At 48.5% G+C, this 26,649-nt stretch overlaps 1 protein-coding gene across 2 annotated transcripts in view; it reads right to left on the minus strand.

Moving 5' to 3' along the window:
• Positions 1 to 16,031: 16,031 nt before the first annotated feature.
• Positions 16,032 to 26,649, minus strand: part of SERTAD2 (SERTA domain containing 2) — a 112,611-nt gene continuing 101,993 nt past the window's right edge. For both annotated transcript variants that reach the window (XM_043468897.1, XM_043468896.1), the window contains exon 2: positions 16,032 to 21,291. In XM_043468897.1, coding sequence (XP_043324832.1) covers positions 20,331 to 21,287 — 957 coding nt within the window. In that variant the 5' untranslated portion in view covers positions 21,288 to 21,291 and the 3' untranslated portion in view covers positions 16,032 to 20,330. The remainder of the gene's footprint in view (positions 21,292 to 26,649) is intronic.

Consider the following 26,649-nt stretch of genomic DNA (forward strand, 5'->3'; position numbering starts at 1 on the left):
TGTTTAGTCACTTAGTCGTGTCCAAATCTTTGCAACCCATGTACTGTAGCCTGCCCGATTCCTTTGTCCATGGAATTTTCCAGGCAAGAATACTGGAGTGGTTTGCCATTTCCTTCTCCAGGATACATACAGTATATATAATATAAAAACTATATATCTACAAATCTTATATATATGTAGAGAGAGAGATTGGAAAGAAATTTGCCTAGATATTAGCAATGGTTTTCTCTGGGTAGTGGGATTATAGGTGATATTTGTTTTCTGCTTACTTTTTGTGTTTTCCTTTTTTCCTATAATGAACACATTACTTTAGAATTAGAAACATTATTTAAGAACCTACTGTTCTCTAAGCTTCCTGCCAGACTCAAAGATGAAGAAGATACAAAGACACATTTTCTGCCCTAAGGTCAAAGGAAATGAGAGATATCCACAGAATACCAGTGCTGGGTAGGGTGGGATCAATGGTGAAGAGTGAGCTGAGCAAGATGTAGTGGGAGCCCAGGGGAGGGAGAAAAAACTCCTACTGGAATTTTAGCTCCTTGCAACAAGCACAGGGCTTTCCAGGTGGTGCTAGTGGTAAAGAACCCACTTGCCAATGCGGGAGTGAAGTGAAGTTGCTCAGTCGTGTCCGACTCTTTGCGACCCCATGGACTGTAGCCCACCAGGCTCCTCCATCCATGGAATTTTGTAGGCGAGAATACTGGAGTGGGTTGCCATTTCTCTCCAGGGGATCTTCCCAACCCAGGGATCGAACCCGGGTCTCCCGCATGGTGGGCAGATGCTTTACCGTCTGAGCCACCAGGGAATCCCCCAATACAGGAGACACAGGTTCAATCGTTGGGTCAGGAAGATCCCTGGGTGGAGGGCATGACAACCTATTCTTATCTGGAGAACCCTATGGACAGAAGAGTCTGGCAGGCTACAGTTCATAGTTCATACAGTTCATAGTTGCAGGGTGTCGGACACGACTGAAACAACTTAGTACCCACACATGGGCAAGCCCACAGACAGGCAGTATATATGACACCAAACATAGAGCATGGTAGTGTGAGAATCCAGTTCTGTTCCTTAATGCCCTGTGGGTTTAGGCAAGTTATGAAGAACTAGTCTGACTTTCCTCATCTGTAAGATGGGGTAACAAAAATCTTCCTGTAAACAATAAGGTATTGGAAATGAAGCTTGGTCCCTGGGGCAAAGTGCTCGATAAAAATCAGGTTTACAGTATAAATACATGGTTTAGTTTAGTCTGAGTGGGAAAGTGTAAAGGCTGTTGGGTTTGAGAGGAGAGGGTAGGAGAGAAGGCAGGGAGGTTGGGTGCAGGGACACAGCTTTGGAGGCCCAGTTCCACTCAGCACTGGGGGCCTGGAGACCATGTGGGCAGGGCTGCTTCCTGTGTCCTGAGAAATGGAATAAGTAGGGGCCGTGGGGATGGAAAGGGGGATGGACATTCCCAGGCTGGACTCAGATTGCCCTCAGCTCTGACCCGTGAGGGTAGGGAAAGACAGGCACAGAGCGCCCCAGGCATCTTCTGGGGATCTGCAGTGCGCATACACTGCTTTTTTAAAAGTCTTCTCAGCAGCCTGAACATCAGCATTTCACACATGAAATGAAAAAACTGAGGTTCTGGTTCACACACTCGCACCAAGTGGGCCGGGGTTCAAGCTGAGGAACCTGTTCTACCACGTTTGGTGGCAAGGCTCGAGTTTGCCCTCCTGCATGTGCCTGACCTGGAGAGGCTCTGAGCCAACCTGGGGCTTTCCAGGGACCTTCCGGCCTGAATCACCAGAAAGACCCTTTCATCTCATCCTGTCCCCCAGGTGGGACCTGCATGGCCTGCACTCTCGTGAGGGGAAAGGGATGGAGCCTTTGAGTTTTAACGGGACTCAACTTTGTTTGGAGACTGCCATAACCCTTCAGGAGGATTAGAGGTGGTGCTGGCAGCCCCAGAGAGCCCTCCCATGCCCAGGGCAGGCCTGGAAGCCAGGGGGTTGGTGCCCTCCTGGTACCTTGGCTATACCCCTCCTGTCTCATGCTGACCTCTGAAAGGAGAGGAAATGTCTCAGATAAGACTTCAACTCTAAACCTTGAAGTCCCAGAAAGGGCAAGATTACTGTGCATCTGAAGGTAGGTGCAATAGAGAAACAAAGTTTCCTAAAAACCCCAGCCTCGTCCCCTCCGCTTAGAGCTCAGGCTGTCTTCAGGGAAAGTCTAATTGCCTGAGTGAGCATTTTTAATTTTTTCCAATCCACCTGGCAGAGAGCCTGACCACAGCGTCTGCCTCACCCTCTTTCCTGAAACTCCAGCCTCCTCGATGGGATTTATAGAATTTGGGAGGAGGGTGCTGTGTTGCTTCCCAGTTCTGCTGCCCATTTTTCACCAGAGAAAACTGGGTGTCAAAGAAATGAAAATAGATTCAGCGATGAAAGCATTTGGAGCCAGACAGTGGGAGAAATCTAATTTATAACAAGGGTTCTCAGCCATGACTGCAAATTAGAAGCACGAGGACACTTAAAAAAATATTGAAACTCAGGCTCCACCAAATGTTTACTCTGGGATGAAGCCTTTTCGCTTTCTTCCTTCCTTCCCTTGTCATTCTTCCCCCCCCCCACCCCTCACTTTTATTCTTTCTTTGTTTAAAAAGTCTTCCGGGTGATTCTAACATGCCAGGGTTGAGAACTACTCACCTAAAGAAGATAACAGTGTTAGAAAGATTATCCGATAGAAAAATAGATAGAGGACATGAACGGGCAATTGAGAGAGGAAATAAAAATGGCTAATAGGCACATGAAAAGCTGTTGACCCCAATTAATAATGAAAGAAATGCTAAATAAAACAATAATGAGATAGTGTTTCATGTATCAAATTGTCAAGCTTTTTTTTTTAATGAAAGAATATTCTAGGAATAGCAATTGTGTGTGTGTATGTGTGTGTGTGTGTGTGTGTGTGTTGTGGTGTGACTGGAGCAGGAGTCTCTGTTTATGAGGATACCTGCCTACAATCTTTCCTGAGGGCTACTGGACAACACACTTGCACCTTTTGATTCATTAGTTTTACTTCAAGATTCTAGATAAAGATGCAAGGAGATTTTAACTAGAGTTGCTGATCACAGGAGGAACAAAAAATAGAAATTCCTAATTATTTAACATTAGGAGATTAGTTCAATGAATCATTATGGTACAGCCATAAAACAGAATACCACACAGCCGTTGCATACAATTAGAGTAGGTGAATAAATATGTCCCTACTTGGAAAGGTGTTTAGATAAATTGAGTTAAAAAAAATGCAGTTTCCAAATAATAATAATAAAATTTTTGCTCTGTTAGGAAAATAGAATCTGAAAAGGGGTATGTGCATGTATGTATCTGCACTTAGAAAGTGCATATTGACAAAATATTTGCATATTGACAAAAATATCTGCAAGGTTTTAGCAGGCATCACCTCTATGTAACACAAAGGGAGTATTTTACAATTTTATTTTTGTCTCTGTATTTTTTAGTTTTGCTAGAAATGATGTACTTGTTTTTGTCAAAAGGAAAAAAAAAACAAAAACTTATTTTTACTTTAAAAGTTTACTTTCTAGAGCAAAATTTGCTAATCTGTTTTATTCTGAGAGGGGAAAGGTCAACATCATGGGGCAATAAAACCTCCAGGTAATCTTCTGACCACTCATCTTCTTCATTGCATCTCACCTTTGACCAAGAAGACAAACTCAAGGCTCAAATTGGATTTTTCCTTGTCTTCCAGGCCTTTTCCACATTGCTGGACTGTAAAAGGGCTGAGAGAGGTGGCCCTGGGGAAAAAGAAAAAGATCCAGAGGTCTGAGGGATCCCCAGCAGAGTAGAGAAGAGTCCAGGTTTTGAAGTCCTGCCTCGCCTCCATTTAGCCATGTGACCTGGCATCAGGCCCTTAACTTCTCTAAGTCTCAGTGTACACAGTTATAAAATGGGAATAATAGTAGTGCTGACCTCATGGATGGTTACAAATCTTCACTGAGTTGATGCCATGTAAGGAGCTTAGCATGTCACCTGGCACATGGCACTCAATAAATGGCACTTCTGATCATTTCTGATTTGGGAAGCTAGACCCTTCCTGCCCCAGGGGTGGGCAGATACACATAGGGAGTCTCTGATGGTTGTGACCCTCACTGAGGTCCTCTGACCATCTTGGGAGGGAAACTGGAGAAAGAGAAGCCTAGCCCCAGAGCCACAGATGGCAGAAGGGTCTGCATAGCCTCTGCGCATGGACTGATTCCCTAGGAGCCACACTTGGTGAGGGCTGTGGACCCCCGGCCCCTCTCCACACCCTGGCGCTGCATCCTGAGAAGCCTGTGGACTGCTGTCCGTCCTGACTCTCCCTCCCTCCACGATAACTCCATTTACCGCAGCTCATGGGCAGATGTGTCAGAGCTTCCCAAGACCTATGGGTTCATCTCACCCTTCCCCCCACTCCTTATGAAGTAGGACAAAGGGATTAAAAGCTCACCATCCTCTTAACCTTCATGACCATCTCTGTGCCTGTGAGCCCCTCACTGTCAACCCAGCGGGGAGCTCCTATCGACATGCCCTAGTGCAGAGCGAGGTGTCCCCAGGCATGGCGTTCCCCAATCAGTGGAGTGGCTATGGTCTCTCTCCCAGGCTCAGGGAGGCTCCTCAACAACTGGTGCAGGTGCCCTCTGACGAAATGGGCTTTATGCCCTCGGGAATAAAGTGGCTTTATGATTTCCAGAGGTTCCTTCTGAGAGTTGCAGGGGTTGTGCATCCTCCCTGACACAGAGGAAGCCATCATCATGGAGGCAGCAAGTGGCCCCCCTATTCTCCACCCACATCCAGGGCAGTTGGGGTTGTGGGCTGTCAGAGACCAGGTCCAGGGAAACAGTGCTGGGAGGAGAGAGCCTTTATAGCACCCATGCATTCCTCTTCCACAAACAGCACGAAAGTGTTGGGAGAACATTTCAGGTTTTTAGTACAGAGGACCTGGTGGGCCTGAATGAGTGAAGAGATGAATGAGTGAATGAGTGATTCAAGCTTACTTTTTTATTTCCAGAGTTAATTGTGCCATGCTAAGGCACTTCAGTCATGTCTGACTCTTTTGTGACCCTATGGACTGTAGCCAGCCCAATCCCTGTCCATGGGATTCTCCAGGCAAGAATACTAGAGTGGGTTGCCACGATCTTCTTTAGAGGATCTTCCCAACCCAAGGATTGAACCTATGTCTCTTATATCTCCTGCACTGGCAGGTGGGGTTTTTTTTTGTTTTTTGTTTTTTACCACTAGCGCCACCTAGGAAGCCCTAGAATTAATTAAGGTAGAATAAAACATCTGTGGACGTGCTAACAAGCCACTAGAAAACAGTTCATTAAGCCCGGAAGCGTAGTTGTAGCAGGCAGCCACATTGTGCGTTTCCTGCCCAGCAGCTAAAAGCAGAACTTGGCCTGCAGAGCAATACTTCGGTCAGCTATCGAATGAATGAATAAATATTACCAGACGTCTCAGCTAAGTTAGAAAAATGGGGAGGAAGCTCTGGGTCTGTCTCCGCACCACACAGAGTTAAAACCACTTGTACTTCACTGTGTGACCTGACAGCTCGGCCAGCTTTGGGAGTCAAACAGCCACAGATGGGAAACGCATTTAAAAAGTGAAATTAACAAAGCAGGAGGGGCAGGGGCAGATCAGGGGGTTTCAGTTCACACCTCAGGCCGCTTATTAATCTAGTAATGAGAGCAGAGCTTCTGCTACACAAATAACACCTGCCTGGGGTGGCAGGCCCTCCCGCCTCACAATTACCCAACATTCTTAGATACACACACACACAGGGACTGTGTCCTGGGCTATTCTAACGTCTCAGCTGAGTTAGGGTTGGTGGGGACTGGATTTCCTGGAAGTGGAACTTCTGGCCGGGACCAGGTGCTCAATGACTTCTCGGGAGAGGCGGGTCGAGGCCATCGGGCAGCCCACTGCTCAGGCCCTCTGCCTCAGGACTATGCTGGGGACTCCTGGTGCCTTGAAGGCTCTCCCTGACCTGGGCTTGGTCCCTGGGGGTAAGGGGTTGCCCCGGTCTGAAAGGGACAGTACTGGGGCAGTGCCCAGGCCCTGTCAGGCAGTATCTGGAGCGGATAGCAGGCTGGTGAAGCTGGGGTTTCTCTCCTGGGGCGTGGCCTCTTTTTGTGACTCAAACGCTGGGAATTTGGGAGCCCTGCTAGGCAGCTAGCCTCTGGCCGAAGTTGAGCTCCCAGGAGCCCTCACCAGGCTCAGAGTGAATGCACTTGGGTTTCTTGGCGCCCCCCACCCCCGGCCCCCTCCCATTCCCCTCAGTGGGTTCCTTTTGTTGTCATTAAATCCCCTCCAATCTCCCCTTCCAAAAGCTGGCAGATCCAAGTGGAATTCAACACCCAAACACTCACACAAAAGCTAGGATTAATAGCTGGCTTTGTCTGGGCACAGATGTGCAGCAGCTTGGAAGGGTGGGGGGAGCATTTTTCCTGCCACTTGAGTCAACTCGCCTGGCTCCGCACTGGGGGAGGGAGACGGAGGGGAGGAGGGAGACGGAGGGGAGGAGGGTCGGCTGCACGGACCCCTCTCCAGGGCGCCGCACCCCACCTCTCTGAGCTGGTGCGCTCTTAGGGGTCCGGCCCCACCAAGGTGGCTCAGTCTCCCCTCCTTCCCCTTCCAACAAATCACACTCCACAGCCAGCTGGCGCTCACAGGCCCTGGACCCGGTCCCTGTTCCTCTGGAGTCCGAGCTCTGAAACAGGCCCCAGCAATCCTCCAAAACCCCGCGAGCTGAGCAACTAACGGGGGCGGGGGCTGACAGGAGGCCCACAGGAGCCCGTGAGCGCAGGCAGTCAGGGAAGTTTCCCAGAGGAGGTGAGCGGCGAGCGGAGCTCCGGAGGGTGGGCGGGGCCTGGCGGGGGCGGGGAAGAGGGCGTCCTGGGAAGACTCAGTGGGCTGGGAGAACGCAGGGCTGCAAAGCCTGAAAAGGGTTTTGTTTTGTTTTTTTAACATATTTCCTCATGGCAATAGGGAGCCACTAAATGTGCAGCAGAGTAGGAGCTGAGGGAAAACGGTGAGTGTGAGGAAAGCTGTTCTATTCTTGAGGGGGGCCAGGTTGGAGGAGGTGGTAAACTGAGGCAAAGCCGGTTCCCATCCAGTTTTCTCTGCCTCCGATAGAATCCCTCTTCTGACAGCCCATACTGCTGTTCCATGCCACCTGGGAGGCTGTGAACTTGGCCCTCAGCACATAGGGGAAAATATCATATTTCTCTATTGTTCTGTCAGGTCAATCAGGTCCTGTCCCCAACCAGGGAGCTACTTGGAAACATGACATCAGCCAAGTTTCAGGGGCTGCTGGTGAGCGTCCCCCTCCCCAGGGTGGTACAAGTATCTGGGGTCTCCGGACCATCTGGTGTCTGAGGAGTTTATTGACCAAGACAGGTCCCTATTGTCAGGAGGTTTGTGTGTTATAGGAGAGAAAAAGAAGAAGGAAGAGGGGGAGAAGATGGAAGCAAACAGATAACTTCACATGATAATAAAAAGCTATGAAGAAAATAAAACAGAGTGATATGCCTGCTTGAGAATGGAGTGCTCAGGGAAGGTCACTCTGAATAGGTGGCATCTGAGCTGAGATTTGAAGGATGAGAGGAAACAGAACACATTAGGTAGAATCCTGTGTGATCTCTGATTTTAACTTTTTAAAAAAATCCACAAAAATAATCATTTCCTAGGATTCAGTGAAATACCACGATAGGGTTTCCCTGGTGGCTCAGTGGTAAAGTATCCAACTGGCAATGCAAGAGACACAGGTTGAATCCCTGGTCTGGGAAGACCCCACATGCCAAAGGACCACTAAGCCCGTGCCCCACAACGACAGAGCTCTAGAGCCCAGGAGCCACAGCTACTGAACAGGAGCACAACTGCTGAAGCCCAAACGCTCTAGTACCTGTGCTCTGACACAAGAGAGGCTGCCACTGCAACGAGAGTAGCCTCCGAGCGCCACAACTAGAGAAAGCCCTTGCAGCAACAAAAACCCAGCACAGTCAAGCAAAGAAATAAATAAAATTTAAAAAGAAATAGAGGGGAAGGGAGACAAGAGCTTGAAGGGGTGGAAATTTCTTAACAAAACTAAGCGTTGGTTGTTGTTCAGTCAGGTGGTGCTAGTGGTAAAGAACCTGCCTGCCAATGCAGGAGACATAAGAGACGTGGGTTTGATCCCTGGGTTGGGAAGATTCCCCAGAAGAGGGCATGGCAACCCACTCCAGTATGCTTGTCTGGAGAATCCCCATAGACAGAGGAGCCTGGTGGGCTACAGTCCATGGGGTTGCAAAGAGTCAGGCTTGGCTGAAGCGACTTAGCACGCATGCACGTTCATTTGCTAAGTCGTTTCCAACTCTTAGCAACCCCACGGACTGCAGCACGCCAGTCCTCTGTCCTTCCCTATATCCCAGAGTTTGCTGAAATTCATGTCCATTGAGTCGGTGATTCCACATGATCCAGCAATCATGCTCAACATTTATCCAAACAAATTCAAATATTATGCCCACACAAAAATACTGCACACAAATGTTTATAGTAGCTTTATTTGTAACCACCAGAAACCGGAAGCAACCAAGATATCCTTCAATAGGTGAATGGATACACAAAACATCATATATTGATGCCAGAAGTTCAGCCTCTCTGTAACTCAGTGCTGAATCAAATCTCAGAGACAGAGTTTTGGGTGAAGCAGAAAAGATAGCCTTATGGCTTTGCCGGGCAGGGGGGGACACAGCAGGCTTCTGTGTGCCAACCTGGGAGGATTTGTTGAGGAATTTTTACAGAAAATAGTTCAAGCGTGGTGTGCTGACAAGATTAGGGTATGTGCAGGGTCTCAGATGGCCCCCCCTAGTCTTGATGAGCTCTCTGGTTCCTGTAATCTTGTCTCAGGTGGTTTCTTGGCTGCTCCTCCCTTGATTAGCTGTTCAGATTAACTATTCAGATGCTGTAGGAGCAGAAGGCCAATGGGAGCAAAGTGAACAGAGAGAGGGGAGATATAAGGTTGGAGAAGTAGCAGGGGCTGCAAAAGTCACGATAAGAACTTTGGATTTTATTCTAAGAAAGTCAACAGAGCGGAAGAGTGACATAATTGCATACTTGGCTACTCAATGTGTGGTCCATGAACCAGCATCTCCTGGAAGCTTGTTAGGAATGGAGGCACCATCTGTTGTGATGGGGATACTGAGGGACCAGTGGGCAAAGGTAAACTGAATGAAAGCCCAAGGGCTCCCTAACCTGCAGTTGCCCAAGCCTTGTCTTCCTGCAGCCTCCAGCATCAGGCAAGCTTGCAGATCACTTCTAGGTGGAAAGGGCTCTCTCCTCTGTTTGCTATGACCCACAAGGAGCAATATTAGTGAGCAAGAGTTCTTCTGGCCTCCAAAGGCTTTCTTGCCCATCTGATTCTTCCCTGTAGCCAAACTGAGGGGTCTGGCAGGCTGGGGATGCAGACTGCTAGGATTTAGGGGTCAGATCATGCCCCTCTGAGCAAGCCCCAAGACAGCTAGAGATCACGGACAATCTTTTGCATGGCACTGTCTCCACTGTGACCCACAGCGTGGCCCAGGCCCCTGGCAGCAGTGTGACGTGTCCGTGTCTTGCTGAACAGAGACCTGTAGGCACACGCAGACCCCAAATATGAATACCAACTGTGCTGCCTTGGACAACTTGCTTAACTTTCCTGGGCCTCAGTTTCCCTGCCCGAGTTTGTGAGTGGGTGGCCAAGAGAAGACCTAGTCCAGTGGCCAGCAGAGAGAAGGTGTTTTACAGAAGAAAGCGGCCCCACCTCCATCTCCCTGTGGGCACAGTTTTTCTCCCTACCTGTTGGCCCCCACACAGGGTCCCAAGCAGCCCCTGCCCACGATGCACAGTTGGTGTGAGGGCCCCTTAGAAAAATGACCCAAGCCTCTTCCACTGCCCACTCCCTGATGGCACAGCCCCCAACCCCTTTCTCACAGCCCCCCTCTGCCAGCCCCCTGCCCCCACACCCTACCACCTCAGCCAGCCCAGGGAGCCCTTCCTCTCTGCCTAGAGACTCCCTCCACACCCACAGCCCAGCTGGACTCAGGCCAGTCAGAGCTGCTCAGGCCAACCTGGAAAACAGCTGGAAAACTTCTTATCCCCACTGACCCGCAGCTGGGAGTCTGGATGGCCCCAGATGGCGAAGCCAGGTACTCAGGGCCCTGGAGCAGCAGGGGAGCCCTGCTCAGACGCTCTGGGGGCTCTTGCCTGGTGACTCAAAGGTCCTGGACTTCAAGACACCCAAGCCCTGGAGCCTCCCATCCCGCCAGACTTGCCTCAAAGCCCAGGAGCTGGAGCCCAGCTCCCTGGACCTAAGAGGAGGGGGAAGGCTCCAGATCAGAAAGGTGGTGTCCTCAGCAGAGTTTGCAGCAGCAAAGATGGCTTCCAAGTAGTAAAGTAGAAGACAGACGGAGGCAGGGAGAGACGAAAAGGAGGAGAAGGCCAGCAGGGAGAGTCAGCGCCGGAGGAGTGTGGGAGGGAGTCGGGGGAGTGCCGGGAGGTGGAGAGAGGCCAGCGCAGGGGCAGGACACCCACACGGCCTGGGAACAGCAGTTGGGTTTGGGGCGAGTAGGAAGACTCAGCATTTGTCCTGAAGCTGGTTGACCTTCCAAGTGCTGGTCTTTTTAGGCTGGCTCCAGGAGTCACAGTTAGGTAAGCCTCACGGCTGAGAATTGAGGAAGGGCATTGGTGCCCCCTTAGCTAAGCCCCTTCTGCTCCCCTCAACCTTGGGAGAGTGGGTGCCAGTGGGGGCGAGGAAGAGAGACTCTCAGGGACAGAAAGGACTGAATGGAAACTCCTAATGGCTGCAGCTCTTAGTGAGTCTGTTACCACGTTCCAAGAGATTTGTGACTCCAAGCTCCAAGGCAGGCTGTTGACCCTTCTTTTTCATAATTAACTTTCAGGCCAGTTTCTTTAAACTCTGAAGCACTAGAAGGTAATAAAGGTAGGAGTTCAGAGCCTGGGCCTGTATCCCCGCCCCCCTGTGTACCTGTTTTCCCGAGCAAGCTCAGCCTGCTTCCATTGCCACCCGCTCCTTATTTGTCCTGAGAATCAAAGAGCACAAATGTATGTGAAATGCTTTCTACACTGCTAAACTACACACACACACACACACACACGTCCAGGATGACTGTCGCCTTCCCTGGAACCTCTCCAGGCCCAAGGAGGCAGCATTCCCCATGAGCGCGTGGGTTGGACTGACTTCGAACAACAGCATTTCCAAAGCACTTGGCCACCTGGCACCGTTTTCAGCACTCAGCTGGGAGATAAGTGACCATAAATCCTTTTGTAGAGGCAGCCTGACTCGGCAACGCTGACACACAGAAACAGTGACACGCACTTCCTCCGGTGATGACATCTCGAGGAGACAAGTGTGAAGACGTCTGCTGGGTGTGTTTGTGCTCTGGCTTCTCCAGGCAGGCAGGCCAAGCCCCGAGAAGACATCGCCCCAGCTTGGCCCACCCCTCCCCCTTACTGTCTCGAGCCTTTCCTGGGGCCTGGGCTCCTGCAGCCATTTCTTGTCACTGCTGAACAATAGGCCTTGCTAGCAGCTGGCAGCTTGGCTTCCCTGCCCAGGGAGGGAGGGAGGAGGGTGGGAAGGAGGCAGCAGGCCGGCTGAGGGGCTGCAGCAGCCAGCCTGCTACAAGGGGGTTCCCAGCTCCAGGGATGGCGTCAGTGTGTGTGCCTCCTCGGTCATGGTCATGCACACCCAGCAGCTGGGAAGACGGTGCCAGGGGACTGTGTGCAGCGGCCTCCTCCCACCTGAGTGGTTTTGTAAACTCCCGAGGCCTGGGGCTCTGTGCCCAGAGATGCTGGCGGAGGCCCCCGTGATTCCAACTTGCAGCCAGGAAGCAGCACAGCCCGCAGCATGTGCCATGAACGTAGTCCTGCCTCCTTCTTTGGCCACTGAGCCAACCGAGTCCCTGGGAGGGGAAGCAGCCGATCCAAGGTCACACAGCGTCTTCAGCCCTGCTGAAGCAGTCCCAACTCCTGGTTCACTTCTGGCCCCACTGGGACACCTTCCTCTCTTGTCCCTCAGAGTAGTGCCTCAGTGGGCCGGGAGGGAGCCCTCTGGAGAAGAGGTGGGGTGAAGCAGCTTGTCCAAAGGTCAGGCAAGTGACAGAGGTGAAGTTCTGATTGGGCCACCATCTCCTGACTCCCTCACTTTGCTCAGCCTCCAGGCGGCACCTGCCTAGCTGGGATGACACCAGCAGTGACGATGGTGATAGGAGAGTGTGCTGAGGGGTTATAAGGGTCAGAGAGGCCCAGCCTGCAATCCCAGCTCTGCCATGAGCCCGCTGTGTGACCTTTGCAAGGTTGCTTAGCCTCTTTGAGTCCGGACTCCCACCTCTATAAAGGAGAGGTGGTCAGATAAACCTAAAAGGGCTCGGGCAGAGTCCACCAGATCGTGCACATGGCACCTAGTGGTGTCTGGCTCAGCAAGTGGTGATCCCGAACCTCCCAATTCAGCTAAGATTCCTTTCCCAAAGGAGCAAGCATACATTAAAAGCAAAGACAGAAGAGACTATAGGGATTCTGGGACCCCATATTGTCATACAAGCTTGGAGCACAGTGTCCTCCGTAAATACACAACTGAATGCCATGATGACAAGCGTGGTGTTAGGGAAATGGTGGTGCCCCCAACAATCGTGCTTCCAGCGTTAAGAGGCCCCAGGTTTGCTTAATGGCCTGACCTAAAACCCCACACCAAGCGGGGGCCTGGATTTTAGCCTTGTCACTGCCGTGTTTGCTACAGCTAACATTTGAGGATTTCTTCTTTTTTATAAAATGCCCTAGACCTGTTGTAAGTGCTTTACATGTGATCTCTATCACTTCATGAGATAAGCTCACTTATGACCCTCATCTTACAGATGAGAAAGCTGAGGTATAGGCAGGTTTCAAAAACTTGTCCAAGGTTACATATAGGCCATCAATGATGGAGGCAGGATTCAAACTCAGGCGGTCTGATTGCAAAGCCATGAACCCCCACACTATGTTCTCTTGCCATAAACAAGAATCACTCCCCCCACTCTGGGTTTCAGCTTTCACATCTGTAAAATGGGGCCCTTTGGCCAGAAGATCCACATCTAAGCCTCCCCAGGTGTTAAGCCCTCAGAAGATGTCCATTTTTGTGTGACTTTTCTGACGCCCCTACGCCCCTGACCTCTCTAACCCTCAAACCCCCACCTCCAGCACTCACTCCGCTGCCCCCATCCCTTTATTGTGCCAATTTCCAGACCCCTTTCTAAACGTCCTGATCTAAGACCCTGAGTGAAGCAGCTATGGCCTGGCCTCAACCATGGTCAGATTCTGTCCTAAGCACTGTATGGTTTGCAAAGATCAAGGCTTGGTAAACTGTTTCTGTTAAAGGCCAAAGAGCAAGTATTTCAGACTTTGAGGGCCATACAGTCTCTGTGACCATTGCACTCGGACAGCAGTTAGACAATACACATGAATAAGTGTCGCCATGTTCCAATAAAACTCACACCAACAGGCTGTGGGCAGGATTTGGCCCAAGCGCTGAAGTGTGCTGACCTCTGTCAGAGATGTACATCAACAGGGCGGCTGCGCTCCCAACAGCAGGGGGTAGCACAGGAAACACAGTTGCACGGTGGTACAGGGAGCAGGGGTAGCTCAGAAACTAGCCTGAGACGCAGTTGGCCTTGCTAAGTGTCCTTGCAAAGGCAGAGTCCTCCAGAAAAGGAGGGGGCTTCATGCGCAGGCACTTAAGCTTGGCCTGGGGGTGATGGATGAAACTTCTACAGCAGGTCTGGGGGTACAAGCAAGAGCATGCATGCCAGGTGCTGGCCACAGGGGCCACCAGAGGGCCAGATGGGGGTGCGTCTGGGACCCGGACAAGGAAGATCATGCTCTGTGCTTCTCTCCTCTGGAGAGGAGAATCAACTACAGTGTGTTTTGTTTAATATTTATTAGTTATTTGGCTGTGCTAGGTCTTCGATGTGGCATGTAGAATCTTTAGTTGTGGCACGTGGGATCTAGTTCCCTGACCAGGGATCTAACTCAGGCTCCCTGCTTTGGGAGCGTGGAGTCTTAGCCACGGGACCACCAGAGAAGTCCCTGTTTTTTTAATTCAACAAGTGTTCTGAGTGCCTACTCTGGTGCAGGTGGAGGCATGAGAGGATAGACAACATCCACAGCTTGCATTTTTCTTGCCCTGTCAACATCTTCCAACAGACTTTGGAGCCATGACTATCTCCTCCCTGGGAGCACAGAAATTGAACGAGTCACCCAAGTCCCATCTCTAATTAGTAGCAGATGCTCATGTTCCAGACACAAACCTCTCTACTGAGCAGCAGCCTCCTGTTTCTAGTGCCCTAATGAGGGTCTCCACTGGGCTGTCTGAATAGAGCTAAGCCTGTTCTCCCCACTGTGAGTCTGCTAGGGCTGCCGAAACACAGAGTGGCCTCAACGATAGAAATCATCCTGGAGGCTAGAAGTCAGAGACTGAGGTGTCAGCAGGGTCAGTTCCTTCTGAGAGCCCCGAGGAAGAAATCTCTTCATGCCACCCCTGCCCCCTCCAGCTTCCAGTGGTTTGCTGGCGATCTTTGGTGTTCCTTGGTGTGTTGACATCTTACCCCGATCTCCGCCTTCATCTTCACAGGGTGTTCTCTGTGCTTGTGTCAAAATGTTCCCTCTTAAAAATAAGGATACTAGTCATTAGGACTAGGACCCACCCAACTTGACTCATTTGATACATTTTAAAGTTAAAACAGTAAAATTATTTCCAAATTAAGGTCACTTTCTGAAGTCGTGAGGGTCAGAATTTTTAACAGATCTTTTTTGGAGGACACAATTCAACCTATACCACCTCTCAAGTGCTCCCCACTTGCCACCATATTCCATGGCTGATTTACTGGAACCCTCATTTTCCAGTCCCATTCCCTCACCAGCTGGCAAGAGTTGCCCAAAACTACCCAGAGCAGATGAGGCTGGGATCCCACGACTCCCTCCAAAATGGCCCAGCTGTCAAGGAAATCACACCAGGTCTTCCCCACGACCCTATGGAGGACTGGGAGAGGGCCAGAGGGGAGCTGGACTATACAAATGGGGGGTGGTGCTGCCAGAGGATGTGCAACAAACTTGTGAACCACTTGTTCTTTGGAACGCCAGACCTGGCGACAAGGGTGTTACAGAAATGACCCAACGGCGGTGAAGAGCAGCTAGGAGGCAGGTGCAATAATTGGAGGTGAGGGGGGAAGACGGCTTGAGCTGGGGAAGTGGAAGCTATAGTAGGTTGGGAAAGGAAGCTGATGGAATACACCTGGGAGAAGGGTGATGAGGCCAAACAGAGGCCCAAAGAGGAAGGACCAGCCCTGTTGGGGAAATGAGGCTGTTTTAGATGCACTAAGTATGAGATGGCAAAGCTTGGCTGAAGTCTAGAGCTTGGGAGAGAGGTGAAAAAGTGAAAGTGTTAGTCACTCAGTCCTGTCTGATTCTTTTGCGATCCCATGGACTGTAGCCCCACCAGGCTCCCCTGTCCATGGAATCCTCCAGGCAAGAATACTGGAGTAGATAGCCATTCCCTTTTTCGGGGACTTTCCCAACCAAGGGATGGAACTCGGGTCTCCTGCATTGCAGGCAGATTCTTTACTTTTTGAGCCACCAGGGAAGCGGGGAGAGAGGTAGGAGCTGGAAATAAGTTTTCAGAGTCCTGGATGGATTAGGAACCCTTGGGAAAACAAGCGAAGTAGAGGCTCGGCAAAGAGCTGGTCACCAACTGAACCCTGGGAGAAACCCAGTGTTTAGAAAGAGCTGGAGAAGGAGGTTTGAGAAGCACCCAAAGGCAGGGGGAGAACCAACAGAGAAAAGTGCTTCTGAGATGGAGACGGAGGGAGAGGGTGATAGCACCAACTTCAGCGGAGGCAGTGGGGGGTGGGGGTGGGGGCACTGTTCCCTGACACGGGCAGACGGTGACATATGAGATGGTTGTACTCCAGGCAGAAGGAAACTGCAAACACACCTCTCTCATCTTTTAACTGTTTATTGTATAATATAAAACTACAAAAGTAAGACTGCTCATTTCCATGTACATTTAATCTGTCCAATTGTTCAGATTACAGCCCAAACCTACATGTGAATACAACCATCTGGGTTCTGATGTAACGTCTGTAATATTGCATAGAAAAGGCACAGCTCTCAGGTCTGTGGGGGAAAGGTTACACCTCCTTTTTGACAAAAGCCCTCCTCAAAAACCATGCACCAAACATGTTCCTATGTACATCTTTTCCAAATCTTGGTTGTATGGACCGCACTTCTCTTCCAAACTTGTTATCCCCAAAAGACATCCACAATTTTTATTGGCTTTGTCTGCAATAGTACTTGATCCTGTCTAATTTTCAAGAACCATTTAGACTCATTCTCAGAAGCCCTGAAAACAATTGTACATAAGCAGGACGCACACACCTCACTGCCACTGGCAGTTACAGGAAGTTAACCATTTACAGCCAGAAAAGGTTAAAGATGCTCTTTTCAATTCTTTTCAGAAAGTGTATAAAGGTCCAATTTGTAACAGCAAGATTTTTAAATTAAGACAATTCATATAGAAAACAACAATCGCTGCACAAAGTAGAGTCTCTCTCTCTGGTTGGTTTTTCTTTTTTTTTTTTAATCTGTCATCTGAGAAGGCTGCCCTGCAGATTCATAATTCATTATTTACCACCAAGGGTGGTTAATAAATTTAAGCTTTAAAAATGATCCGTAAGTTGACACTTTGGCTCTTTGGAATTTATTTATTTAAGAAATTTTCCTTGATTGATCTCAGGGCAGTTGGGACACTCTGAGGGGCTATGGCAATAAACAGCACAATTAAGAAAGACAGTCCTCCGGTGGAGGTGGCTTGGCTAGTTCTCACCCTTTGGTGTGAACGAGGGTGTCAGTGGTGTGGTTGCCCCTTCTGTCATAAAGAGAAAGTGCGACTAAAAAAAGTTTAAAAATATCAACCCTTTGATGCTTGATTTTCTTAAAAATTTGGAGGTATTAAAACATTCCTCATCCATACCTTTTGCATATTTCAAATAGACCCATATTTTACAGGAGAGAGTAAAAATGAATGTGGACTGTGCATACGATGAGAAGACCCAGGGGTCTGGCTCAGACCCCCTTCTAGTACAGACTGACATTCCTACAGGAGAATACATTCCTACTTACATTCTGCACATGTTACCATCCAGATGTTGTTAGAGCTCCACAGTAAAATAAATATATTTACACAGAAAAAAAAAAGGAATAAATAACTTATGAAAAAAATCACTTCAAATTCAAAGCTCTTATTATTCTGCTCTCATCTTGTCACTTCATTGCACATCACTGTCAATAATTGTCCTCTCCCAGCCCCACCCAGCATGTCGCTCTCGTAAAGGCACCTCACACTGCCTGCCTGCCTCTGAAACCCACATGGTGTCCTTCAGGAGGGGGAAGGCACTGCCGCCGGGTGGCATGTGGACGCACGTCCCACGCTTGAACTGGGACTCGGAGATCACACACAGGCTCACGTTCTTCCCTGTTGGGACATCGCTTTGTAAAAATAAGACACAAAGATAACTGGAACACTAGGTGGTTTTGTCCTTTCGAAAAAGGGCCACTAACTTCCCATGTTATTCCTCATTAGACCTTGAATACCAAGAATTCATGGCAAGGGTGTCCAGAGTTAAAAAGCACTTGCATGCTGCTGTTGGGGGTTTTTGTTTTGATCTTGAAGCCCAGCCTTACCAATGCGGGAGAGGGGGAGAACCACGTGTGGGCAACATCTCGCAATGCTTATTTGAACTGCTGCCCAACATATGGGACTTGTTTAAACACACGATTTGCTAATCCAACCAAAGTACAGTTGTTCTAAGTTACTATCAATCAGTTTTTAACAATGGCAAATCAGCCGCCTTACCCTGTTATTGTCCGGGATAATCAACACTATTGTGCACGGACACGTATGTGTATGTGTGCGGCATGTGGAGGGTTTGCCGGGTCCTCCAGCTAGCAGAAGCATGGCGTCTGGGCGGTCTTGTTCTCTACAGGAAAAGGAAGCCCTTCAAATGGACAGGTACAGTGACAATGGAAGCATCTACAAAAACCCTCACCTTAACTATATGGTCCCTGGTCCTATTACAGGGAATGACACATCTGTAGTAGTAAGAGGTGTCTGGTGGAGGGTGCTCAGAGGAGAACAGTGCAATTTGATCGGTTTCTCACTGCTTGAATGAGTTGATAATTAGCCTTTAAAAACACATTTAGGTGGGTGGGTGGGGGCTGGGGTGGGGGGGAGTAAATCAGAATGTAGAAAGATTTAATCATATCATACACGAATCTTTTGCTTAGATGAGCAGTTCCTTCATCACAAATGTATTTGCTTTGCCATGTGCATTATAAAAATATAACTATCTATGGCTTGTTTAAAGTGCCATTTTATAAAGCTGTCTTTTTTTAATTGGCCAGAAAGACTCAATTTTATCCATGGCAAGAAGTGAGCAGAATTGGTGACTGAATATTGACAAATGACCAAACAACAAAGACAACGACAACAACACAAATCCCATAATTTAAAAATTCTTAAATAAATATAAAAGTTATTCCTAAAGAAGCCATCTGCGTTTCAACAATATAGGTTGTAACCAGCTAAAGTACCATTGGAAGAAAAGAAAAAACTGAAACAGAAAGGCCATAAACAATTTCGGCAACAAGCATGATACATCGCAAACATTTTAAAATTAAAAGTACATCACTAGGAATAAAAAGCTAGTTCTCCTGGCAGAGAGAGGATGGCAAAGTAGGGGGAGAGGGGAACATGCATAGAAAGTCCTGTCTGTGTATTTGGGTAAAACAGCCTTGTAAAGTGAAGTTAAAGCAGTTGATTCAAGAAAGCAACCAGATCAGAGGCCGTGATGTAATGGGGCCAACTCCAGGTTCAAGAGCCATGGGTGTCACATGAGGGCATCCCAGGCTGGGCCGAGGAGAGTCAGGCTCACTGTGGTGATCATGAAGATGCCATTTTCAGCACTTAGCAACAGAGGGAATGAAAGCTCTAGGGAAGGGAAGCCGGAAAAGACAACTGAGCAACATGATGGATGCCTTCCGGGGGAAGAGTTCCTTCTCGGTGAGCCCTAAGCATTGCAATAGGGTTTAGTTCCATGAAGAGGTTGGTCGCTTTTCACAAAATTCTGTTCGCTTGTAAAATTTCAGGTCTTCATAAAAATTATGCCAAAAAGGGAAAGATCTGGGGTTTTGTTTAAAAAAAAAATAAAAACAATTAAAAGCGCAGACTTGGCATAAATAAGAGTACTTGGTAGCCTTCCCCTTCAGACAGCAAGCGAAAGAGAACCATCATGTAAACTGGAAGCTCCATGGCTGCCTCCCGCCAACTGTTTAATGCAAGCTTGATGAGCCCACGTGGCTCTGGCTTTGGAAGTCACAGTGCTGGCGGGTGTTCATGCCAGGGGGTCAGTGCTCATGAAATTTGGGTGTGATATCTCCTGGCCCTTTTTAAAGCGCTGTGTGTGTGTATGTGTGTGTGTTTGCATCTGGGGACATCAATTGCGGATTGATTTGATCCAATTTTCTCTTTGCACCAAACACATATAAAACATTACAACTCTATAAAAGTACAAGTGCAACTTGTACATCTGAAGTTTGCAGGAACTATGTGAGCAAATCCTATCAAAATAGCTATCTCATATGTATAAACAGCATTTGTTTTTAGAAAAACAATATCATAAACTGCAGAATCTGTACAAAAATATAAAATAAATTTGGGCAGCAGTTTCTAAACAGCCATGTAAATGCAACACTTAAGAGGAGTAGTTAATGCCTCTAAAAAGGCTGAATTGCCAAGTCAACCTATACAGGGCGAAAATGCCAGAAAAGGTACTGAGATTATCTAAATAATATATATATATATTCTTTTTTTTTTTTACCTCTTGCAATAAAACTTATAGAAAAAATAGACAAATATGCACATGCAATTTACAGCTTTCCCAACTTATTCCTTGTGCTTCACTTGAACTGTTTTTGTCATTCAACACAGCCACATCGTCTTCAAATGTATTCTTTCTTATTCCCGGGTAGTAGGTCTCTGATGAACCACTCAAGAAAAGCGTATTAAAAGTGGTCATACTTGGATGAAGGCACTCCAACTCTGCTCAAAGCAAAAACTAGTGTGATCCTTTTGTAGAATGTTCTTCTCAGAAAAAGGCAAGCAAGGGTGCATGCACAGTGCGGAGAGCTGTCGGGGTGCGGGGGGTGGGGGGTGGGGGGCAGGTGCGGGGGCCTGGGGGCTCAGGACCCAACCAGCACCTCCATGATGTGGTCCAGCTCCGTGAGGTCCATCTTGAAAGGCTGGCTCGGGGCGACGGGCTGGCTGCTGTAGGGGGCCAGCGTCTTGAGGAGGTCGTCGGCCGACACGGGGGACATCTTGGAGGCGGTCCCCGACGCGGACGTGCAGGGGTCGAAGTCGTACATGGACGTGTCAATGTCGGCGAACAGGATGTCGTCCAGGGTCAAGTCTGTGAGGAAGCCCGTGGACGCGGTGATCTCAAAGTTGCCAGGCAGCGAGTCCATCAGTTTCGCGTCCTCGGGCCGGCCGCCGTCCTGCAGCCCCTCGGGTCTCTGAGGCGCGCCGGGCCCGCTGGAGGAGGAGTCCCCTTTCGGGCCGTCGGCCTCCGTGGCCTCCGTGGAGGTAGATGTGGGACAGAGCTCCTCGATCTCGTCCAGGGCGGAGGAGAAGCTGTCCTTTTCCGGCGGGAGGAGGGCGGGAGGCGCGAGTCTGGCGGGGGCGGCCGGCGAGGAAGTGCAAAACGTGTCCGGGTCGTCGTCCTCTAGCAGCGAGGCGGGGGTGAGGCAGGCCTCCAGGGCCGCGGCGCCGCCCAGCTCGCAGGGCGCGGGAGCGGGCTGGCTGAAGGCGGGCGGCGCCTCCCGGGAGCTGGAGCCCAGCGGGTCGGCGGCGGCGGCGGCGGCAGCGGGCGGCGAGGAGGCGGGGAACGCGGGCCGCAGGCTGCCCTCCTGCTTCAGCTCCTCCTGGATCCGCCGCAACATGTTGTTGATGAGCACGGTCTTTTGCAGGCTGGGCTCGGTGAGGGGCCTGTGGTTGTAGAGCTTCATAAGGGAAATGTTGAAGATAGTCTGGCGCTGTAAGGTGTAAGACACCTTGGACGGACCGTCTGACGGGGACACGATTTTGCCTTCCAGCCCATCTTCATGCTCGTCAAACTTCCGTTTTCCTCCTTTCCCCAACATATATCTGCCAAGGAGAAAGGAAGGAGATGGAATCAATCCCACAGAAACGAATTCCATTCCGCCCCCCTCTCCCGTTTTCAAAAAAGATGCTGATTTCAGAGGTCAGGACTCAGGACATGAGCTCCCTGCCCAGGGCTGATTACAACAGAGGAATTCATTGGGAAATCTACCTTTGTGTGGCGGTGGAGCAATTTTTATCACTGGGTAGTCTGTTGAATGTATTTCTTGAGAAATGTGTACGACACAGACAAGTTAAACATTACCATGGGAACCGTGATTTTGACTTTCTCGCTTGTGTGCCTGTGTCTACCTACCCTGTTACCAAGCAGGTTCAACTTCCCTCCCTCCAACAGATCTATTTTTAAAACCCAAGAAAATACTGACAATGCTATGACCTAAACAGGTAAAGGTGTCATAGGTTACAGCTTGAACACAGCTGGAATGATGAAAAGAATACAGTTGGAAAAAGGGGAACTTGTACAGTTCTGGCAGAACCGCATATGCTTTCAAAACACTGCTTTTTTCCCCATCACGCACAGAGCCCTTCTGACTGGTAACATGTGGTGAAGGGCTTAGGCTGTATTAAATGACCACAGTGATGGAGCTGCCATCGCTTTTCTGTCGAGAATCAAGTGGAGAATTTCCCAATCCAAGTTTTTCCATGGCTCAGTTTCATCACAGGCTGTCATACCTGAGTGCAACTGAACTAATTTAAAAGAAATTTGCTGTGATTATAAGTATTGTTGTTTGGGTACTGGATACATTTCTTAAAATACCTACTGTGATTCCTGCATTGATTTCAAAGAGACAATGGCCTCCTATCTCAGACCCTGAGCACTGGAGAATGGATTTTAACTCCTGCCCACCTTGCCTGACATGGCAGCCTCCTCATGTGCTCTGTCCTGATTGAAGACACCCCCATATGCCTGTGCTTTCTGGAGAGCAGCTGGCCCTTCCCCTCAGAACATTAGCATCTAAACCAAGCAATCACAAGTCCACCGGTCTGTGTCTCACAGACCCCACTTTATAACCATTTAACCAAGAAAGCTGTCCTTGTGTCGTTGTTCAGACCCGGAGACATGCTTCTAATCAAGCTAGGCCCGTGGCTTGCTCCCTTCCCCCTCTACAATGCTTACCCAGAGGACCGTGTTAATGCTCTCCTCAAGGCCACTCACTCTTTTTGATGATGTCACATACAAGAAAGTGCTTTGCAGTTACCCAGCATTTTTTTCTAAAGGCGACCTTTTCTGAATGACCTCCTTCAATCCTTTAACTCATCCCGCATTTACGCTGTCTTGGGCACCCTGCCAGAAAGTGGGTCGTCCCACACAGGAATAAAGCCTGGTCTTCAAGGGGCTGAACAACTTCTCCTACACCTCATTATCATTTTAAAGTAGGAGTCTCATCCTAAAGGGAGAAGGCTAACCATAATAAAACTTCCTTCTACGGCTTTGTGGAAGAAGGCTAAACATGCAGGTGGACACAGAGCCTGGCACACACGTCCCATTCCGGGTGGCTGCCTTCATGGGCCTCAGTCTCTAGCAGAGGATGAAGACAACTGCAATCCATCAAGTCAGAATCAGCCTGAGAATTTGTTAACGCTCATAAAGAATGTGGAGTTACTTATAGGAAACACTTCCCCCCACTTCGTAAACATTAAGAAAATGGCTATCAATCACTAGGACCAAAGACCAGTCCCATACTTAACTGTTCTCTGAGGCAAAGAAGGTATGATAGTAACAAAGGGCTTATCTAATGCTTCACATGACAGCAACACTTCCTACTGCTCAGTGCTGTCTCACTTGTATACACACTTTGCATAGGCCATCTCCTATCTAAAGCATCTGTGCCCATTTAAACCTGAGTGTGAATCACAGAGGAAGTGACTTCATTTCACAACACAAAACACTTTCTACTTTATCCATCAGAAGTACTCCCAGACAACTGTATTTTGAAACAGATAACTGTATTCAAGTATATACCATCTGTATTTGCTTACAATTTAAGCATTTAATGCCATGTCCAGAAAAACTCTACTTTTACCAAAGGGAAAAAAAGTGAAAGTGAAGGTTGCTCAGTCGTGTCCAACTCTTTGTGACATGGACTATACAGTCCATGGAATTCTCTAGGCCAGAATACTAGAGTGGGTAGCCTTTCCCTTCTCCAGGGCATCTTCCCAACCCAGGGATCGAACCCAGATCTCCTGCTTTGCAGGTGGATTCTTTACCAGTTGAGCCAAAAGGGAAGCCCAAGAATACTGGAGTGGGCAGCCTATCCCTTTCCAGCAGATCTTCCTGACCCAGCAATCAAACCAGGGTCTCCTGCATTGCAGGTGGATTCTTTACCAACAGCTATCAGGGAAGCCCCGCTTTTACCAAAGGGCTCACCAAATGCATTTAACTATCATATAAGGCAGTTATATAACCTATGTCATACACTATAATTTGAATGTACCTAATACACCCAAATGTGTGTGAGAGTACACAAGTGTGTGTGTGTGTGCGCGTGCGCGCACACACACACACTCTCTCCCTCTCTCTTAAAACAGTGTTTTTCAAAGTGTGATCCATAGATGGAACCAGTCTGCAAACTGTTACTGGTTCACAATGAGGTAAGTAGAGATTCTGTATTGCTTAGAAATTTTTATGGAGATTTACAGAGTAATTATGTTTTGTAAATAAAACTTTTAAAAATGAGGCTTATATTTTTACATCCTTATAACTCATTTTATTTTTCCAGTATTCTTTTTGTCAGGTTTTACTAAAGTATTAGTCCATAGAGGAAAAACACAAACAAGATGGTCTTTCATCACAGAAAGTTTGAGAAGCACTGTCCCAAAATGTAAACTAAACACATGCCTCAAAACAAGTATGTAAGCTCATGGCTACTTTAAATGTTTACTGGCTCCCTGAAGGAGAAGTAACACTCAGGAAAGACAACGCAGACGTTTCCTTTCTTTTAGTCATTCACACAGAACTGTTACCAGGAAAAAAACAACAGGACTTTTTCAATAACTCACATTTCTCTAGAAATAATCACCAAGCACATAGAACGTAACTATTTAAAAAGCACATGGTACTACAGGCATGGTTAGCCAAATTCTCGTGGCTGAAGGAGGTCTATGGAGATACTTTTCGGAGAGATTTCAATGTGAGAAGCACCTGATTTCCAATTAGAATGATCTAGCTGGTCATTATCGACTCAACAGACACGAGTTTGAGCAAACTCCAGGAGATAGTGAAGGACAGGGAAGCCTGGTGTGCTGCAGTCCATGGGGTCACAAAGAATCAGACATGATTTAGCGACTAAACAACAACAACAAAGCTGGTCACAGCTCTGGGATATGATATGGATCCGAATGATTTAGGGAAAGCCTGATAAGACATCTGTAATGCTGTCTGGAAGGGGAAGGAGGAGGACCCAGGTAAGCCAAATCCGTGAGCAGGAACAGGCAGACGAATTGAATCTTGGATGCTTCTCAAATGTGTAAATAAGGACCTGTGATAGAGTATCTCTCAAAGCAGGTTTGCCTTCATTTTTCTATTTCGTTTTATGAGGCAAACTGCTCTACACACCCAGTAAGATTGCAAAATGCACACAATCCTGATTTGTAATCTGAACTCTATCTACATTTTTACAAAAAGGAGTGAAAAATGACATGGTAAAAAATCTAACCCACATTCTTATGTAGAACAGTAACATTAAAATTTTTTTTTAATTTAAAATTTGTAAAAAAAGAAAAAAAAGTTTTCCCAAAGTTTGCTTAACACGCTGTTGAGAGTTTTGTCTGCCCACGTTCAGAAGAGGCCTCCAACTCCTGGGAGGTGGGAGGGAGGTGAGAAGGACCCTCACTAGGAGCTGTGTGAACACGGAGCAGGCACGATTCAAAGAAAAGACAAGCCTCTCAAAAACACGAGGGCCAGGCTGCCCAAAGCCTTTTCCTCAGGCACTCTAAGACAACAGCAGCAGCTCTTCAGGCCACTGGAGAGGCACGTGACCTTTTAAAAGGCCCCACTTGGCTGCAGAGTGAAGATGAAGCAGTAGCTGGAGGACATTCAGGGCTTCAAGGTAACTGGGGTGGGGGGCTGCAGGAGGTGCGTGCTGTTCCTGCGTGAGAGGCCCCTTGGCAGTGGAACTGGACACTGGATGGTAGCCTGTGGTTCCCTGAGAGGAGGAGCTTGTGATAAGTTGGTTTCCAGGCTACCCCCAAGGCTCAGCACCGCACTTTGCCTCCTCCCTCGACTTGTGAAGACCCAGGCCCAAAGCCCGTGTCTTCCATCCAGTCTTTCAGCCGAAGGCTCAACGGGCACCCGGAACTTCAGGACTGGTTAGAGACCCTGACATGGAGGAGTGAGGTGGGTGCTCCCTCCCCTTCCCTGCCCACCTCAAGGGGTCTAAAACTAACCGCAGTCACTCTTTTTACTGAATATTCACTGGCTCTTAATATACAGTTCAGGACAAAATACCTTCCCTCCCCAATAAACTTGTTAGAAACAAACCCCTAACATTCTGATTTGCTTAACATAAATTTTGGCAAGTATTAACTGCAGCAATCTAAGTTTTGAAAAGAGACAACAAAAACTCATGGGGAGCAATACAAATAAACACTTCTCTGCGGGAGTTTTCCAGGAAGTTTAATAGTGAATAAAACTCTCCAGATACCAACCCTGGCTTTCAGTCGAGTCACTTTCACTAGGAAGGACCCTGCCCTCAAATGCTACAAATCTGCCCGGGCAGATGGTCAACAGTAACATGTCACTGGGCGATTCCTCAGAAGAGAAAGAACCAGAAAAGCAGGAAAAGATATTACTTACTTGGGGGTTTGCAATTCCAAATTCTAATGACTCCCACAGTCAGGAGTCAGAGATCAGTACAAACTGGGTGACTGGGGGGAGACTTCCGGAGACAGGATTTGAGGTTTATATTTAAGGCAGGATTGCCTCTCAGTGTACGTGTCCCACCCCAGACGGTAAGCTCTCTGAGGGTTTCAGACTGTTCTGTTCATCTCTGTATCCTCAGGGTAGGGCAGTCCCTGACACACAGAAGATGCTTCAGAAATAGCGACTGGATGAATAGTAAATGGAAAGAATGAGAAAAGACATTGAGGGACAGCCAGAGAAGGACTGTAAAACAACAACAGAGACGTGTGTCTTTGGCTCTGAGTGTAACATGGCGTGAAGGGAGGGTATGACAAAGGGGAAGGGTGAAGGAGCCTCAGAGGGCACAGCTGTACGGGGCAGGCGTTGGGTAAGGAGATCCGTCAGGACCCGAGGCGCTGAGGGTGGGCAAGGAGCCTGTATTCAGAAAGCTCTGCCTGCCTCTCCCACTCTTCCGTTCTCAAACTTGGGTGAACATCAAATTC

This window comes from Cervus canadensis, chromosome 5 (assembly GCF_019320065.1).
Source record: "Cervus canadensis isolate Bull #8, Minnesota chromosome 5, ASM1932006v1, whole genome shotgun sequence".
Lineage (NCBI taxonomy): Eukaryota > Metazoa > Chordata > Mammalia > Artiodactyla > Cervidae > Cervus > Cervus canadensis.